This window comes from Pezoporus flaviventris, unplaced genomic scaffold (assembly GCF_033815535.1).
Source record: "Pezoporus flaviventris isolate CSIRO_AGI_PZ_B2104156 unplaced genomic scaffold, CSIRO_AGI_Pfla_v1 ptg000009l, whole genome shotgun sequence".
NCBI lineage: Eukaryota > Metazoa > Chordata > Aves > Psittaciformes > Psittacidae > Pezoporus > Pezoporus flaviventris.
Genome location: NW_026892557.1, coordinates 2119767 through 2136124, shown reverse-complemented (window position 1 = coordinate 2136124; position 16358 = coordinate 2119767). Strand labels below are relative to the sequence as shown.

At 50.3% G+C, this 16358-nt stretch overlaps 1 protein-coding gene across 2 annotated transcripts; it reads right to left on the bottom strand.

Moving 5' to 3' along the window:
• Window positions 1–2446: 2446 nt before the first annotated feature.
• Window positions 2447–14058, bottom strand: GPR157 (G protein-coupled receptor 157). 2 transcript variants are annotated; one of them, XR_009742837.1, is made up of 5 exons: window positions 13564–14058; window positions 7511–7724; window positions 4786–4980; window positions 4064–4339; window positions 2447–2732 (listed from the first exon to the last, which is right to left on the bottom strand). XR_009742837.1 is itself a non-coding variant. In XM_061450210.1 (5 exons), exons 1-4 carry the CDS (start codon window positions 13938–13940, stop codon window positions 4118–4120), a joined length of 1008 nt encoding a protein of 335 aa, XP_061306194.1. In that variant the 5' UTR covers window positions 13941–14058; the 3' UTR covers window positions 2447–2732; window positions 4077–4117. The 2 variants fall into 2 exon arrangements, 1 of the variants encoding a protein (XP_061306194.1); XM_061450210.1 differs by having other exon boundaries at window positions 4077–4339.
• Between the last annotated feature and the right edge of the window lie 2300 nt (window positions 14059–16358).

Sequence of the window (16358 nt, the reverse complement as noted above, 5' to 3'; positions counted from 1 at the left end):
CTCCAGCTCCAGCACATATTAAGCTTCTTACATCTGCTCTTCACCTCAGAGTGCATTTACCTTAAGACACTAACTCCGGTCTGCATCTTCTCTGCGCTTATTCAGCACATAGTAAGGGCTCCCATGCACGTGTGCAGGGAACTGTTTAGACTCAGCCCAGTTGTCTGTGCTCAAGGCTGGATCCTATGAAACCCTGACTCTTTGGCAAGAACAGTTAAGTGGGGATTCCTGGTTTCCAGGACACTGAATCTGCTGGAGAACATCAGCAGTGAGCTATAGAAAAGTGATGGTTAGAGGGGAGCTGGACACGCTGCAGCGTGCTGATCGCAGTCCTTCTGATAAGGAGACTTATTAGGACACATGCCACAGTACATGGTCAAGAGAGTGCCATTAGCAGCCCTTTCACCTGCATTTTGGGCAGGAATTGCATGTTCAGTCAAGGCTAATTCAAAACCCACGTGCAGGGCTGAGCTACAACTGGGGCCTCAAGAGAGTTTAAGTTACAGGTTATTTGCCTACGAATAGGGCAGCTACAGATACCCCTTTATCAGCTGCATAAAAGGCTCCCAAGCTAAACAAGCAAGAGGTGGATAAGGCAGCCTGTTCCCCCTGCAATAGGAAAGGGGATTGCTGGATAAATAAGCACACACTGCATGTAAACAGTAGCAGACATGAGGCTCTGGAACTAAGTAGTAAATGGGACCCTATTTTCACTGCACAAGGACAGTGCTAGGCAGTGTTCTGCCAACCTCCTTCCTTCTCCACTGCTGCCCTCTTTGACCACCTCAGCCACCCAGACCCATCCCCAGAATAAACCCCAAAGGATCAGACAGATCTGTACACTTACCCTGCCACGAGCTGACAAGTTGGTTTGGGAACTGGGGGCCTTTCTCTTTAGGCAGGGTTGTGTGACCCACGAGACGTTTGGGGAAGGGTTGGGATGCTTGGATATTAAATCTCCATGTGCACCTTCTTCAACAGGAGCACCTGACCGTCAAAACACCCACCCTGCCCTCTCAGACCTTGCTGGGTTCATTTTCCTATGCAGGATGGGAACACCGGCTGTGCCAGCCAAGACCTGCCTTTAGCCAGCTCTTGCCACTCTGCACTGATTCCTGTGGTTCCCTCCGGGGTTATGCATACAAGATACTTGGAATTCAGTGGAGCACAGCAGACACTGTCACTGCCTTGGAGTAGCAGGAGTCACTTGTATTATGCAATCCTAAATACAAACATTAGGTTTGGCAGCATTAGAGTACTCTGTGTAACTGCTCTTCATGATGGGAAGAGATTATCCTATTGGCACAACCAGACAGCACCTTCCTAAGATGTTCTCCTCTTTACCAACAAGATCTCATCTTTCCTTACAAACACATGGTTCATTAAACACAGCTTCGAGGTTTCAAAGTAAAACCAGCGTTGCCCAAATCCTCCCATACTGCAGAGCCTTGTTCACTCCCAGAGCCCCAGGAACCATCCGGCACAGACTCGGTTCTTGGGAAGAACCATCTTGGTTCACTCCTAGCACTCCAGGAACCACGTGGCACAATCCAGACTCAGTTCGTGGGCAGAAGGGAAGAAAAGGAGAGCAGGATTTTGCAATGAATCAGTATCAACAGTACTGATAAGTAGTATAATACTACCGATAGCATGTATCGGGGAGGGCTGAACTCACCGCCTCCTAACCAGCTCGTGCCTGGGGAGTGAACAAGGGAATGCATGCACAGCTTTCCTTGCTTTCGGAAGATAACTTGGACTAAGAAGAAATATACATATAAAAGACAGGAAGAGAAAGAGATCTACAAACAGGTGGAAGATATTTGCCTTCCTTAGTCGTTAAGGTAGACATAAAAGAAACCTGAAGGAAGATCTTGCAACAGCTTCTCATCCAACTTGCCCAAGGTGCTGAGACCCATCACAACGTGCTTGAACAACGGCTTGGTAAAGAAACACAACTTTATTTTGTAGGAGTTGGAGAAAATCCTTAAAACCCAAGCCAGTGAGGAGCTGTAAATAAGGTCAAACGCTATCTCCAAACAGCAACCAGAACCCCATCCCTCCCCAGCTCCGATCCATCACTCCCAAAGCAAGAACAGACTGAAGCACAGGCACCAGGCACCATCCAGCCACTGGTGACGGCCGCCCTTGCTGGAGGCTGGGGTGTACATGCACGTATCCCTGAGCACCAAGGGGAGCTGCAGAGCTCAGATCAACTCTGGAGGCAGTAACCAACCACGCTGCCACCATAAACCCTGAGGATGACAACCCCTGTTCACCAAGGAGGAGGAATAAACCATCGAGAGGAGCTACCCATCACCACCACAGCACAGACACATTTGCACGCTGTTGTCCACAGTCAAGTGAGGGACAGGAACCAGGCTGGAGCTCCCTGGAAGACCTCATGGATTAGGAGTGAAATCCATGCCCAGAACAGCTACTTGGTTGTCCTGCCACCGTGCTATTGTTCACCCCGCAGCTCACAGCACATTTGCCTTGCCAGACAGAAAAGCAAAACCCCGAACAAACGTAACATTTATGGTGGAGGAGGGAATGGAACCAGGAAGCTGGAGCCAAGCGGTATCTTCCAGGGGACCCTGAGCAAAGTTCAAGACCAAAGCAGCCGGTGTCCAGTGCCGAGGAGGAGCAGGACCTCTTCCCTTTGCTCAGCCACTCCAGCCGTGCTTCTCCCCAGGCTTGAGCTCCCTCTGTGGGACTCTGGGATGATCCCGCACCTGCCCAGAAGGAAGCACAGTTAAAGTCCATCATTTAGCTCAAGCAACAGCTAGGAACAGGCAGGATGGGCCCGTTCCTAAACCACAGCCGGGTACTCCAACCTCAGCCTTGTTTTCCTTTCTTTTGGGGCATGTGTGTGCCTATGTGTGGTGCTTTGCTTTGATCTCCCTTAGGTTGGTGACAATTTCACTTCCTCTCTTCAGGGCTGGCTCCAATGCACTGAACACAGCACAGCTCTGAGCCTCATAGAAGTCAAGGTTTATGAGCCTGCAAGTTTCAAACACAGCTCCTCTTTCCAAGCCACAGGAGATGAACCCGAGGCCAAGCTCCCAAGGTCGCTGCTCAGCATTTAGAGGTTTAAAGCAGCCTTTTGAAAGGAAGAAGAAACCTTCCTGAAGCCATCTATGCCAGATATAAGGTGTTTGCATCTGTCCTTGCTAGAGTCCAGGGATGGTGAGGAGTGGAGCCCCTTTACAGCCCCATGAAGTGGGCCAATGAGCTTTTGAGGACTCCACCTTCCCATGTTCACACAGTGTGCAAGGGGCTTAATGTATTTAAGATAATAATAGAGTTAATGCCAAGCCTTCAATGCAGGAAATAACAGGACTCACCTCTGCCTATAGTGCCATGATGGCTGTATTGTTCAACTGCCCTGATGCTGTTAGAAAGAGCTCATGAGGCTCTGTTCTTTTTGCAAGAACTCACTATACAAACGGAAAAGAATTGTCAATTCATTTAAAAATCCTTTTTTAGGGGGAAAATTCGTGTTCTGGGAGGACAAGAACCGGTTTTGTGCTTACACACCTGCACCAATGCAGGGGCATCAGAGTCCTACCGTGTACCTGAAATGATGGAGAGCTGCTGTCAAGTTTTTGACCCTACAAATCTTTTACGTAAGCTTGGATGAATCCCTTACCCTCTGTTTTCTCTCCGTGGTGATCAGGAGCAGGGATTGCATTACCTTACGGGGAACACTTGGGGCACTAAATCCTGTGCAGCACTGAAGAAATACGTGCGTGCCTGGTATTTGACAGCAAAAGGAGACCCGAATTCCTCTTGCATTGTCACTGGTGTCCTGTCTTTGTGGGCCAGACACCACTGCAGCCCATTTCCTCATTTTACAGGCTTGAGTAACAGGCACTGCCGCGGCTCACATGGAAGGGGATGGCTCAGTTCTATAAATGGCTTCACCCCAAAGGAGCGCGATGGGGAGCTGCTGGGGAGCCAGACAGGGATCCCCAAGGCAGAAACCTACCTCTCTGTCAAGTGCTTGCTGGTGGCTGTTCCCTACCCCTCCTATCAGCAAGGCAGGGCAGGAGGAAAGCCTCACACTGGGTTTTTACCAAGACAGAAGAACCAGCACCGAGATGCAGGCAGCCCGGGCTCAGGTGCTGGAGAGCAGGGGTTTGGTCCTCTCGGGGCCTGGCACATCCTTGTTCTTGGGGGGCTCTGGGTGCTGCCGGTTGCTGTCTGATCGCCTCAAAGGCCAATCCAGCTCATCAGAGTGGCAGCAGCAAAGGTAGGAGAAGAGCCGAGTGCGGACCACCCGCGTGCAGAGCACAAACATGATGCAGTTGGCACCTCCTTGGAACGTGTTCCCAATTCCCTGCAAGGCAATAGAAGGGATTCACCAGCGCTGTTCCCACAGGTGCCCCCCCAGAGAAGAGCAAACACAGGGTCAGACCAGCTACAGCGCTGCCCAGTTGACAGCAGCTGCCACATAAGTGGGAAGAACAAGTCCAGAAAGATCAGCCTCGCACCCAAAAGCGGACCAAGTGCGGGGGTTCCACAGCCCCTGCTGAAGGATGCGCACCGGCATCTCTGGTCTGAGCCTGCTTGTCCTACAGGCATTTCTAGTTCCTACTGCAGTTATTCTCTGTAGCCACTAGATGCTGCTGAAATAGCTGCTGCTGAGCATCCCGACCAGCGCTTGCCGGCAGCATCCGTCAGTACGCGCTGCGTCCTGCCGCTACAATAAACGGTATTAAGAGCAACAAAGCCTCATCTCCCTCCCAGATCCTCCTTCCAATGCATTGCCTGGCAAATACTTACATGCAGGACAACCAGGACTGAATTTTGCACTGCAGGGGAGTTACAGAGGGTCAGAATGAAGCGCACAGTGCTCCAGATGCGGAGGATGATAAAGATGACAGGGATGAGAATCAACTTCTTATCTGCTATGGAAGTCTGGGGTTGAAATGCAGGTGCTCTTGAGAGAATGGGGCGATACTCTGAGAGGGCTGCGTGCTTCCATGGAGGGTGGGAGAGAGACAAAAACATGAACAGAAAGCTACATTGGACATTCAGCTCCAGGGACCCTTTCCAAAGCAAACGAAATCTCGGCATCTCATGGGAAGTTAACAGGGACACGCTCCTGAGCAGCAGCTTTTAGCCACATTCTGCCCTTGCTAGTGCAAACATTCCTGCTGAAGCCAAAGAGTGGCAAACAAAGGATATCCGGTGCTTATCAGAATCCCACTAAAGCTTTATATTAACAAACATCACTGTGGAGTTACCAAGAAACCAGGTTATAACTGGGTAAGAATAAAGTATGTGGTGCTCCAGAAAATAGTTTTTCTGGGCCAGCAATATATAGATATAGATATATAGAGATGCATAGAGATATAGATGGTATAGATAGATAGAGATATAGACGATATATAGGCAGAGAGATATAGATGATATAGATGTAGGTATACAGAGATAGAGATAGAGACAGAGACATAGAGACAGAGAGATAGAGACAGAGATGATACAGATATAGATATATCTATAGATAGATATAGATATATCTATAGATAGGTATAGATATATAGATATATTTGGGGAGCAGTGTGGCTCATCCTTCTCAAGCTCTTGAGTCTTCACTGCAGCCAGCAAGTTCCACAAGGAATTTATGCCCATGTGAACCAATCCTTCAGTTTGTTGCCCAAATTTCTGACCATATTCTGTTAGCAATTGGCTTCCATAGATCTGGACAAGCCAGCAATACCTCTCTATACCAGTGCATGCAGGGATCTGTGGCCTGGAGCACTGTGGCTGGAGGTATGAGGCCCATGAGACCTTCCTATGGTAGAAACCACTGGATGGTCTCGGACTCCTGGATGGGGAGAGCAGGTCAACACCACACAGAGAGCGGGTGCTGGGACACACAGTGCTGCATAGCAGGGTGTTAATGTGGGTGAAGGGATGAAATCTCAGCATAGCTGACCTGAAGAAAACCATTCCCCCTCCCACCAGGGCTACAGAGCACACACAGCTTCCATGCACAGCGTTCTCCTTCACCCCAGTACTCCCAGTCCTGGCACTTTCCTTCCTCCAGAACAGAGCTGTGCAACAACACTGCAGTGATTCAATGACCTGAACCAAACCCTCCGGGAGGCTTCCAGTGCAGCTTCCTATATGGTCTTTCCCGTTTGGAAAGCCTCCTGCACATGTCCCCCATGACAGCTACTGCCATCATTCCTCCTGCCTCTCTAACTGCACTACTGCAAACCCCACTTCAGCTATTCCTCTGTTCACAGCCCAAACCCAGCCCTGGCTGGCTGTCGCTCTCTCTTGGAAGTGGGAGACCTCCTGCCAGTAAAAGGACTCAGCAAGCAGGCTCCCAGGCTTGGCAGAATTCCTAGTGGTGAGAAGAGGCCAGGCTGATGATTCAAGGCCAGGTTGGACACAGGGGCTTGGGGCAAGCTGCTCTAGTGGAAGGGGTCCCTGCCCGTGGAGCTGGATGAGCTTTAAGGTCCCTTCAACCCAAACCATCTACAAGGGAGATGCTCCACTCCGTAAGCGCTGGGTGCTGCTGCTCCAGCCCTCAGACCCCTGTTTGGGGACAACTGCCTGCGCTCAGCACCCTGTGAGAGGGTCATGGCTGGAGCCATGGAATCCCTGGCAGAGCAGGAGCCTGAGCCTGGCCAGGTGCGGGTCAGGTTTCCCTGCGGTCACGCTGCTATCTTTGACAGCTCTGGAACACCGCGTCCCGGCCCGTGTGTGTCAGCTGGTGACAGGCACAAGCAAACCCTTCCCAACGCCCCTTTCCAGGACCCCTAGGACTCGTGCTTGTCCCTATGGCTGCAGCACAGAGAGCGGGTTTGCAGGGGCAGTGCTGTCCAGTACATCCATCCAGATGTGGGGGGGCTTTTCCCCCTAATACAACTTAAAGGAAAAGGCATCTCTGGATGCATCTCCTCCTGCCACCATCAACCCTGACTTCTCTAATGTTGTCCTAGGTGCCTGGATTCTTTGTGCTCACAAGGAACAGCAGTAAAAAAGCCTCTGGAGTCTGGAACTCCCCTAGACAGGGTGTCTTCCTGTATTGTGTGTGCATATAGTGCATAAAGCTATATAATGCCCAAAGCTATGTAGCACCCAGACTCCCCCATAGTGCTTTATGCTGCTAGGACAAAACAGGTATTAAAACCATCATTAGAGATCCTAAACTGGTTGAGGTTAGATACAGCTATATGCTAATAGCAGGGTTGGTGCAAGTGGAACTGTGGACGACTGATTAAAGCTGACTTTTGTCCCTCATATCCTGTTCCAATCCTTACATTTCACTCCTGTACATTCCATAACCCCTGCAAGTTTTCCAAAGGCTTTTAAGTTCCTGTGCTAAGCCTCTGCAGTGATGCTGGAGGCTGCTCAATCAGGTGTGCTGCTTCTCCCACAGTGCGGGGTGCATTTCAGCGGTGCATGAAGCAATTCCTGCCTGTGGAGCTGCCAAACAGGAAGGGAAATCTTCGGAGCATGGGAGGACAGAATCACACAGCAAGGTACTCACTGCTCTGTTAATGTGCTTCTTGATGAGGAGGTAGAGCACGGGCAGGGTCACATAGGCCAATATCTCCCACACTTTCCCCGTCAGCAGCATCCACAGGACCCGATCCTCTGCATCCAGGTTGACCCAGCACCAGCCCACAGAAACGTTGGAGGCGTCATAGCCGATCTTCTTCAGAGCAACAGCCGCCACTGTAATGCCAAGGGGGATTCCCCAGCTGAGGGAAGAACACCAAGAGCAAGGTTATGCCAAGAACAAGCTCCCTTCGGTCCCTCCACACCTCAGGGGAAGCGGGTGATGGACCGAGGGGTTCTTCATCAGATGTTCTCTCCTGGATACAGGTGAGGTTGAGGATGTGACCACGGCAGAGCATCTTATGTTGTGACCATCCTGTAGGACCCAGCCATTCGCGAACAATCGGGTTGATCCAGAGCTTTCAGACCACAAGCAACCGAATCCCACACTATTCCTAAGGGACACGTCGCACAAAGAACCAGCACACAAAGAAATCCCCAACTCAATTTTGTCACTGGGTTTTGGTTTTAAATAGGGGGTTAATCAATATTTTGGGAGCAAAAGGATAATTCTGAAGGACCAAGGGAGGTTTCTTCCCAAGGAAAAGCACTGGCAGTAACAGCCACAAGCCAAGAAAGCAAAGAGGAGCCATGTCCACATTGTCTGGAGCCGTGTTTTGCCTTTAGCTTCTCTCTTGACAGCAGAAGCAAATACAGGGAAGCATTTACTGGTGACATTCATGAATCAAACCAGTCAGCAGCCAGGCTGCCCACAAAACCCCATGAGGAACAACTGAGAAATCCCACTCAGCCCTTCCCTGGGTGCTCTTCATAGCCAGGGCTTTACAGGCCCGGGATGTGCAGTCACCCATTACCCCACACCTGAAACACTGCCCTGCATCCAGCGGGGTGCATCACCTGCATCACCACGGGAATACATCCCGTGTTCATCCCCAGGGGAAGGTGCTGGGGAGCTGGAAGTGGGACAAGGGATGTTTCTTCAACAAGCACACAGATGCTTCACAAAGTGCTCGCTGAGCCCCCAGCAGAACCCTCGGGGTCTCTCCAGATGCAAAGGCAACAAAGCCATTCCTGTGTTGCTCCCATTACCTTCCTGGCTCACCCTTGCCTTGCCCTGACAGCCTGGAGCAGCTGCATGGAAAGGGTCTTCCTCCTAAAGCCAGTCTCAGTGCTGCAGACTATGCAGGCAAAGAGCAGTTGCTCAGACCAGGTTGCCTGAAATGCCACAGGGCAACAGCAAAATCCCAGCTAATCCCATGGGAGGTGTCAGAAATGCCCCGTTTCCTGCCCTGAAATGATGTCTGAGTTCACCCGCTCACAAACCCACCCCAAATACAGATAGAGGGCTGTAAAAACCCCTACCAGAGTCAGCCTTTTAGCATGGCTGGAACATTTCGTGTCCGTGTTCAGGTCAGAACAGGCAGTGCTAATCCAAACCAGCGCTGTTATTTAAGGACGGTTCTGCTGCAGGGAGCCCTCCCCTTGCTATTATCAGAGCAGGCTTCCTGCAATCACTCCAAACACCACCACCATGGAAGTACCTGCACAACTGAAGGCTCATCTTGGTAGGAATGGTGGTTTGCCTGCAAACAAGCAGCACAAATGCACGGACATTCACATCTCGGTGCGCTCGGAGCAAGTGACCACTAAAGAGAACTGGCACTTCCTTAAAGAAACCCTGTTAAGGCACACAAGCACAAGGGAGGCCAGCACCAAGAAAAAGGAAGTGCATTAAGAACCTAATTTGCCTACATAATGATCTCCACAGCAACCTGCAACTGAGAGAATTATGTGAGAAGATAAAACCAGGTCAAATTGCTGTGCGTGGAGATAAAGGAGAACAGTGTAAGTATGAACAGGCACAATGAGAGAGGCTGCAGTAGCAAAGTACAGACCACTAGGCAAGGGACTTCAAATCCTCGGTCCTCTAGCCAGTAAAAGGGAGAATGTGGAAGCAAACTGCCACGCATCAGGCTAATTTTCACTGGAGCAGTGTATTGGGATCCGATGGCACACAACCCACGCCGGGGACAAGGGATTACAAGCTCAGAGTGAAGTTAGAAGCTAGAAACCAGTCAGGCATTGCAGTGGGGTTCTTCAGCTCTGTTTTGGATAGCTGGAAAAGAGAACTGAGAGTGGTGGCTTGGTTATTCTTCAGAACCTCTAAATGACAGGTTCCCAAAGGCTGGGAAATACCAGTGCTTTACACCCACCAACAGAAGAATCAACATATTTTAGACCCAAGGCGTATGTAAAGACTGGGATAAAAATCATCCAATCATAGAATAAAAAAGGATCCAGGATAAGAAAAAGAGAGAGAAATTTCACTCAGCGCCCCAAAGACAGTGTAATTATATAGGCTGGGCATCCCAAAAGCACTCCTGGATCTCAGCACAGTCCGTGCAGGGAAGAAGGGAAGACTGCTTGTGTCTCTGTAAAGAGGCTGGCAATCCCATCTCTAAGGCAGATACAACAGCACTTATTCCCCTGATATAGCCCCCAGCAATCTATTAAAGAAAACACATGCAACTCAGCCTATCTTTCCACGTTGGACTTGATGATCTTAAAGGTCTTTTCTAACCTTAATGACTATTAACACCAACGCTGCATTTATACAAGGCAAGACAAGGACTCTTCAACTACAGCAGCGGACCGCTCGAGCTGTGTTGGCGGTCTTGCCCTCAGTGTGCCTGGGTCAGATAGCTTAATGGCACGTTTTGATTTATGCTGCACAGCTGCTCTGTTTCCTTCCCCCCTCCAGAGGCTCTTACACACAGGGGAGGTTTGCTGTCACCTGCCTGCACAGGTTGGACAAGCCTGTGTGCATCCAACCAGGCAGCCTGCAGGCAACTCCTTCTGGGATGGGGATCATTACCCTGCAAAGAGACAAAAATCAGTCTTCTGCATAAAGCAGCCAGCTCCAGGGCAGAGCTTTGAGTGCATTGGGGGCAGAACCCCAGACCAATGCTGCTCCAAGGTAATATCTGAGCCCTAACCATGAAGCAGCATCCTGGTACCAACAGAGAACCCAGAGAAGCAGGCAAGCACTTATAAAAGCTAAGGCACAGGGAGGAGCTCACCCTTTGGTTTGCCTGAGCAAAAAGCTTCTGTAAACTAAACACTAAAGCCCCAGCAAATTTCTTATGTAGGGACACATGTCCAGTTCTGAAAGTCAGCTCTGGCACAGCCATGCAGGAGGCAGTGCACCGAGGGCTCATGTGTACAGTACGTACAGGAGAACATGAAAGGATTCCCAAGTAGCCCTTTGATATGCATGTAAGTATATGCATAGTTATACATGTCTATATAAGCATATTTAAGTGAAATACCTAAGTAAGCACATATATACCTATAACCACCTGCATAGCCTGAGCATTAAAGGCAAATACTTCAGAAGTTGAAAGCAATAGCAAATGCTATCAAAACCAAAGCAAGACATGATCCCTAGGTGGGTACTGGTGCATCCTCACCCCGACTTTGGATCAGCTGCTCTCACAGCAAGGATGACCATTACCCAACCAAATGCTACCTGATCTTTAGAAATCCAGGGGCAGTGAGGGAGCCTGGGAATTGAGGCTCTGGATGCCAGCACTCACACCTTACAACCACATCAATATTTCCAAAGCTAACCATAGGCCTGTTTTCAAAGCCCATCTGAGCACAATGAGTTTAAAGCCAAAACAGCCTGTAGCTCTCCTCTGCTACACCAGACTAGGTGGATGTGTTACCACAGAACAAACCTGTTGGGCAGGTTTGATGCAGTGTGACATCCTCATTTCCCTAAGAAGAAAACTTCAGGTCCTGACTTCCAGTGTATATTTAGTTGCTCTACTTGGCTAAAGAACAACCTCTGGTTTTACTCCACACTAAAGAAGTGTTCATCTCTACCAACACTTGCCCCTCATCAGTAACTACTTGTGAAGAATCGGAAACGTGCACTTCAGCTCCATCCTGCCTCGAATCCCTTCCAGAAGGGTCTTGGAATGACTCAATGGTCACTGCATGATGACATTAGCAACCTATGAAGCGAGGGGGAGGAAATCCCAGGTTCTTGTCTAGACAAAAATACTGGAAACACCTTCAGATCCTTAAATCATCCGCCCTTTGCCACCTTTCCTGTTGCCTTAGCCAGGTCTCACCTACCTACTGCAATGAATGCGTGTGCTAGAATCTTTTCCTACCAGTTGCAGCAGTTCTTATGCGCATGGTACTGGAAGAACACCTCCGGTAGCCAGTAGCACTTTGAAGCACTGAAAAGGGTGAGGAGCCATCTCCAAGTATCATGCCCAGAATCAGGTTTTATGACCGAGTTCTCAGGTAATGATTAAAGTACAGAGAAGGAAAGAAAGAACATGTGTCACAAGGGGATGGGCAGAGAACAGGTCTTCACTTGTTTGGCTCTTCATACAGGTCATAAAGCAAGAAGAAGCTTTAAACACTGGCTTTGGGAGTCAGCTATGAAGAACCACCCAGCAACAGGGCTTCGGTGAGCACTATCTCTAATGCCCCTTGAACAGGGCAAGTGGAGCTGATCAATACCAAGAGCAGGAGATGGCACTTGATTTCTACTGCAAAGACCTGAAAATAAGCCTAGCAGATTGCCCCAGAGGACGTTCAGTTGAACACTTCCCTCCTCTCTATCACAGGGTTAGAGCAATCTCTCGCTTTTAAGAGTGCAGAGATTGCAGCCAACATTATTTCAGTGATCGTGCCCATTTGTTTCCTCACATTGCAGATGATGAGGCTGAGAAGCCTTAAACCAGATGGAGAAGTTAAAGCTCAGACAAAGGCCACACAACAAGAGATTAGCAGATAGGAAAATCACAAACAGGCCAGATTTGAATCAACTCTTTGATGCAGTCTGCAGACAGCATCCCCACAAAGAGCTCAGACTCCTTTTTTCTGTTCCTTAAGCAAAATGTGGCTCTTTACAGGCACTCCATCCTCTCCATAGCTCCTATAGTGCAACTCTATTCACTTGATAGAGCATAACAAATGCCACTGTCTCACTGCATCTTATTTCACTTCACCAGTAGCTCGGTGTTCCCAAATGCGCAGTCACCTCACAGACACTGCTGTCAAGCAGCAAGTAGAACAGGTAGGGCAGGAATCGGGCTCCTCCCTGATTCACACTTAGGCTTCATGTCTTTTTCTGGTCCACCTTTACGTGGACTCAGCTCTAACTCCATCATCTCCCAAATGATGCTGCTTGAAAATAAAAACTGACGAACATTTGCCTAAGAAACCAGTGAAAACTCAGCGCTTGCCCTGATTGTTTGCTCCTTGGATCACTCCTCTCACCACTTCTTGCAGCTCAGAGGACTAAAGGATCACTGTTTTGCTCAGCGTGGAGGTAGCACATGATCCCCCGAGCTCCAATTGCATAATGAAAGCTTTTACTAAACATGATGTGGAAAAAACAGCTTGCTGAAGAGCAGAAACCTTGGGACATAAAAGCTGCATTGTGGTCTGGTTTGCCTTGCCTTCAAACCTGCCGAAACAACCTTCGGCGTGCTTTACTAGCAGCCTCCTGCCCCGCACACTGCATTCTCCTGCTAGGTGTATTGAATTACAGCAACCTGCCTGGGGAAAGGGGGAGGATCAACGAAGCAGGCTGCCACTGGGAAGTCGGGATCCCAGGAAACAGAGCTCAGACCCAGGAATTCTGGCAGCAGCAGGCCGGTATTGCAAACACAAGGTTCATGATACTATTTCTAGGATGTAAGAGCTGATTGTAGAGGGAAAGCAGAAGCCAGGGTGGTTTAGAGTGGTTTTGTCTTGCGACCTTAAGCAAAACACTTTTATCTCTTCTACAGCTCATTTCTTTACCCGGGGAGGGGGAAATTAAGCAGGGCTGGTTAAAAGACAGCAACCCCCCTGTTTATAGGGAACTTGAGAGTGGCAGACTGTCCTTAAAGGAAGAGCAGGTGACCCAAGCATCCATGCAAGCACTCCATCTCAGAGGGTTCAGCGGGAGATTGAGGGGTCCGCATCTCATACCCTCACAGGAGCAGCACCCACCTCATGACATGAAAGCAGCAGAGCAAGCTTGTGCCGGTGGGCGAGCCCCTCACAATGGTGATGTAGAGGTAGACAGCAATGGCCATGGTCCAGAAGAAGGAGCTGGTGTTGGAGAAGGTGGACAGGGCACCCTGGAGCACGCAGTCCCACGAGGTCCTGTCGAAGTCCCGCAGCACCCCATAGAAGTACGAGAGAGCCGAGAGGAGATCCGCCAGCGACAGGTAGAGCAGGAGCTGCCGGGGCCGCGTCCGCAGCTCGGGCCACAGCGCATGGGTGCCCACGAGGAGGCTGGAGCCCAGGAAGGACAGGACGCAGGACAGCAGCACCACCGCCCGCTCCGAGGCGTACAGCTCGGTGGGGGGCAGCGGAGCGGGCATGCCGGGGACGGGGCGCAAGAGGAGGAGGAAGGAGGAGGAAGGAGCGGCGGCGGCACCGCGCTGCTCCGGGACAGCCCGGCCCGGGCGCGCTGTGCCAGGAGGGAGGGATGAGGAGCGGGGAAGCCGGGGCGGGAGCTGGGTTTGTCCGTCCCCCCGTCCCCCACCCCCGTCATGTGAGCGCCGGGCCCGGCCCCCCCTCAACCCTGCGGGGATCCGCTGGGAGAGACGGAGCCCTGGGAGCACCTCGGGTTCCTTTCAGGTACAAACACTCGCGCCCCCGCCGCTGCAGCACCAATGGAAGCTCTTTTTCACTGCTGGCTCCTAAAAGCCGTTCCTGAGGGTGCTGAGGCACAGGGTGCCCAGAGGAGCTGTGGCTGCCCCATCCCTGGCAGCGCTCAAGGCCAGGTTGGACACAGGGGCGTAAAGCAAGCTGCTCTAGTGGAAGGGGATGGAACTGGATGAGCTTTAAGGTCCCTTCCAACACAAACCAGGCTGGGATTCCACGCCCTCCTTCCCGAAGGAGAGCGCGCAACACACCCGTTTCCAAGGCAGAACTCAACTTCGCAGAGCCCGGTTTGAGCCGTTCATGTACATACAGGTACCCAGATCACAGTACCGGACACATCCTCCCGAGGTGGCCCCAGTATCATCTTTACCTTCCCCATCCCTTTGAAGCGCACAGCGCCGACTCCTGCCGCATCCTGTGAGGCAGAAACCGATAAGCAGACACAACAAAGCGCTCGCCACCGCGTTAAACGCATCTTACATTTCTGCTGATAAGGAAGTGCTCTTTTATCCCTCCCCTCTTCAAACAACTTCCAAGCTGAAAGCATCTCCTTGTTTGCTTGTCTCACTTGCCCTGGCTTCCGCAGACAACTCGTACCTTACACCTTTGATGTGGAGTGATGGGCTCAGTTTACAAAGGGGATAGTTATTGTTTCAGGTGTCTTGGGCTCTTCAACAGCTCAATCATTTCCTAGCTGCCACAAAGGAGCCCTGCTGAACTCGGGTTTTAACAAGGTTTATACGGAGCTGTAAACCCAGGTGCTTATCCCCCACCCAAGCTCCTCCCAGCACCCTGAAGCCATCGACCACAGCCTAGAAAACACATCTGATGGAAAGATCTTTGAAGAAACCCCATAAATCACTCAGGTTTTGCATATTACTTTTGGCTGTGCTGCCCCTTCGGTTTCACATTCCCATCTACCAAGTTGAGAAGGAGCTCTCCTCATGTTAAATCACTTCCTTTGAGTCCTGTATTTAGGAGACACCATTTCACAAGCTTTGCAGCATGACTACTGTTTAATTAAACTATTTCTGTGCTATTGCCACTTCACTGGAGAAAAACAAGGGCAAAAATAAACCCACATTCCTATTGGGTGTATAAGAAGGCCACATCCTGCTAGATGGTTTTAAGAGCGGTTTTCCCTGTTTTTCCATGCGGAACTATCTTCCACTCCTCAGCTGCATGGCTATACTCAAATCCTGCAGCAAATTCCACTGCTTCCTTAAGCTTTCCATTTTCTTCATCTGGTTTTCATTCTAAGTTCAAATCCAATTCCCTAAGGAGCCCTGGGCGTCCTTGGGATGCATCAGTTTGTCAGGACAAGTCCTCACACCCACTCTGGCAGTTCACAGAGAGCTTTTCAGTCGCATCCAGCTCTGCCTTGGCTCCTACATTGGGTGCCAGCTCTGAATGAAGCCTTTCCAGCTTTTTAGCAGCTTGGTTTAAGCCGGTTTCACCACAGCACAAAAGGGGCTGCAAGGGTCAGCACTGAGCCCCTCACAAATGAGCCCTCCTACAGCTGCCATCCAAACTCACTGCTGCTGCTCCAGACATCACCACTAAGGACAACTCCCAGCAGCACCTTTCCAAGAAGCTGTTAGCTGGAACTTCAGAGCTTTCCAAACCCTCAAGTCCCCAGCTACGTCCAGGCTTGGTGTCCTGCTTCTTGCTCAACTGGATGCATCTGTCATTTGTTCTGGTAGTTACCCCCTTTGGAAACAACAGCTTTCCATGTCTCTTTCTGACCTTTACCACTCAGTCAAGCAGGCTTTTACATGTAGAAGCAGTTTATTTTGGAGCCTGATGCACTCTGCATGTTCTGCATAGGAGAAGGAAGTTGCAGCGACTTGCATTTCCCCTGAACTCAATCTGACACTAATGGCTGCTTTTAGTCATTATTCCAGTCTGCCTTTAGCTACCATCTGACCCCCCAAAAACATGAGATCAAGTTTTGTCAAGGCCGTGTTCCCTGTTGTTGTTCTTTGGTTTCCTTTTCCCCGCTTCATAGCGCAACACACTCGTGCCTCTCACAAACATCCAGACAAACCACTTCACCAAATAGCCTGGCTTTTGAGCGTTACTTCTATTTTGGGGTGATGGATGTGGCTCTAAAACACAGCTTAGTAAGTATT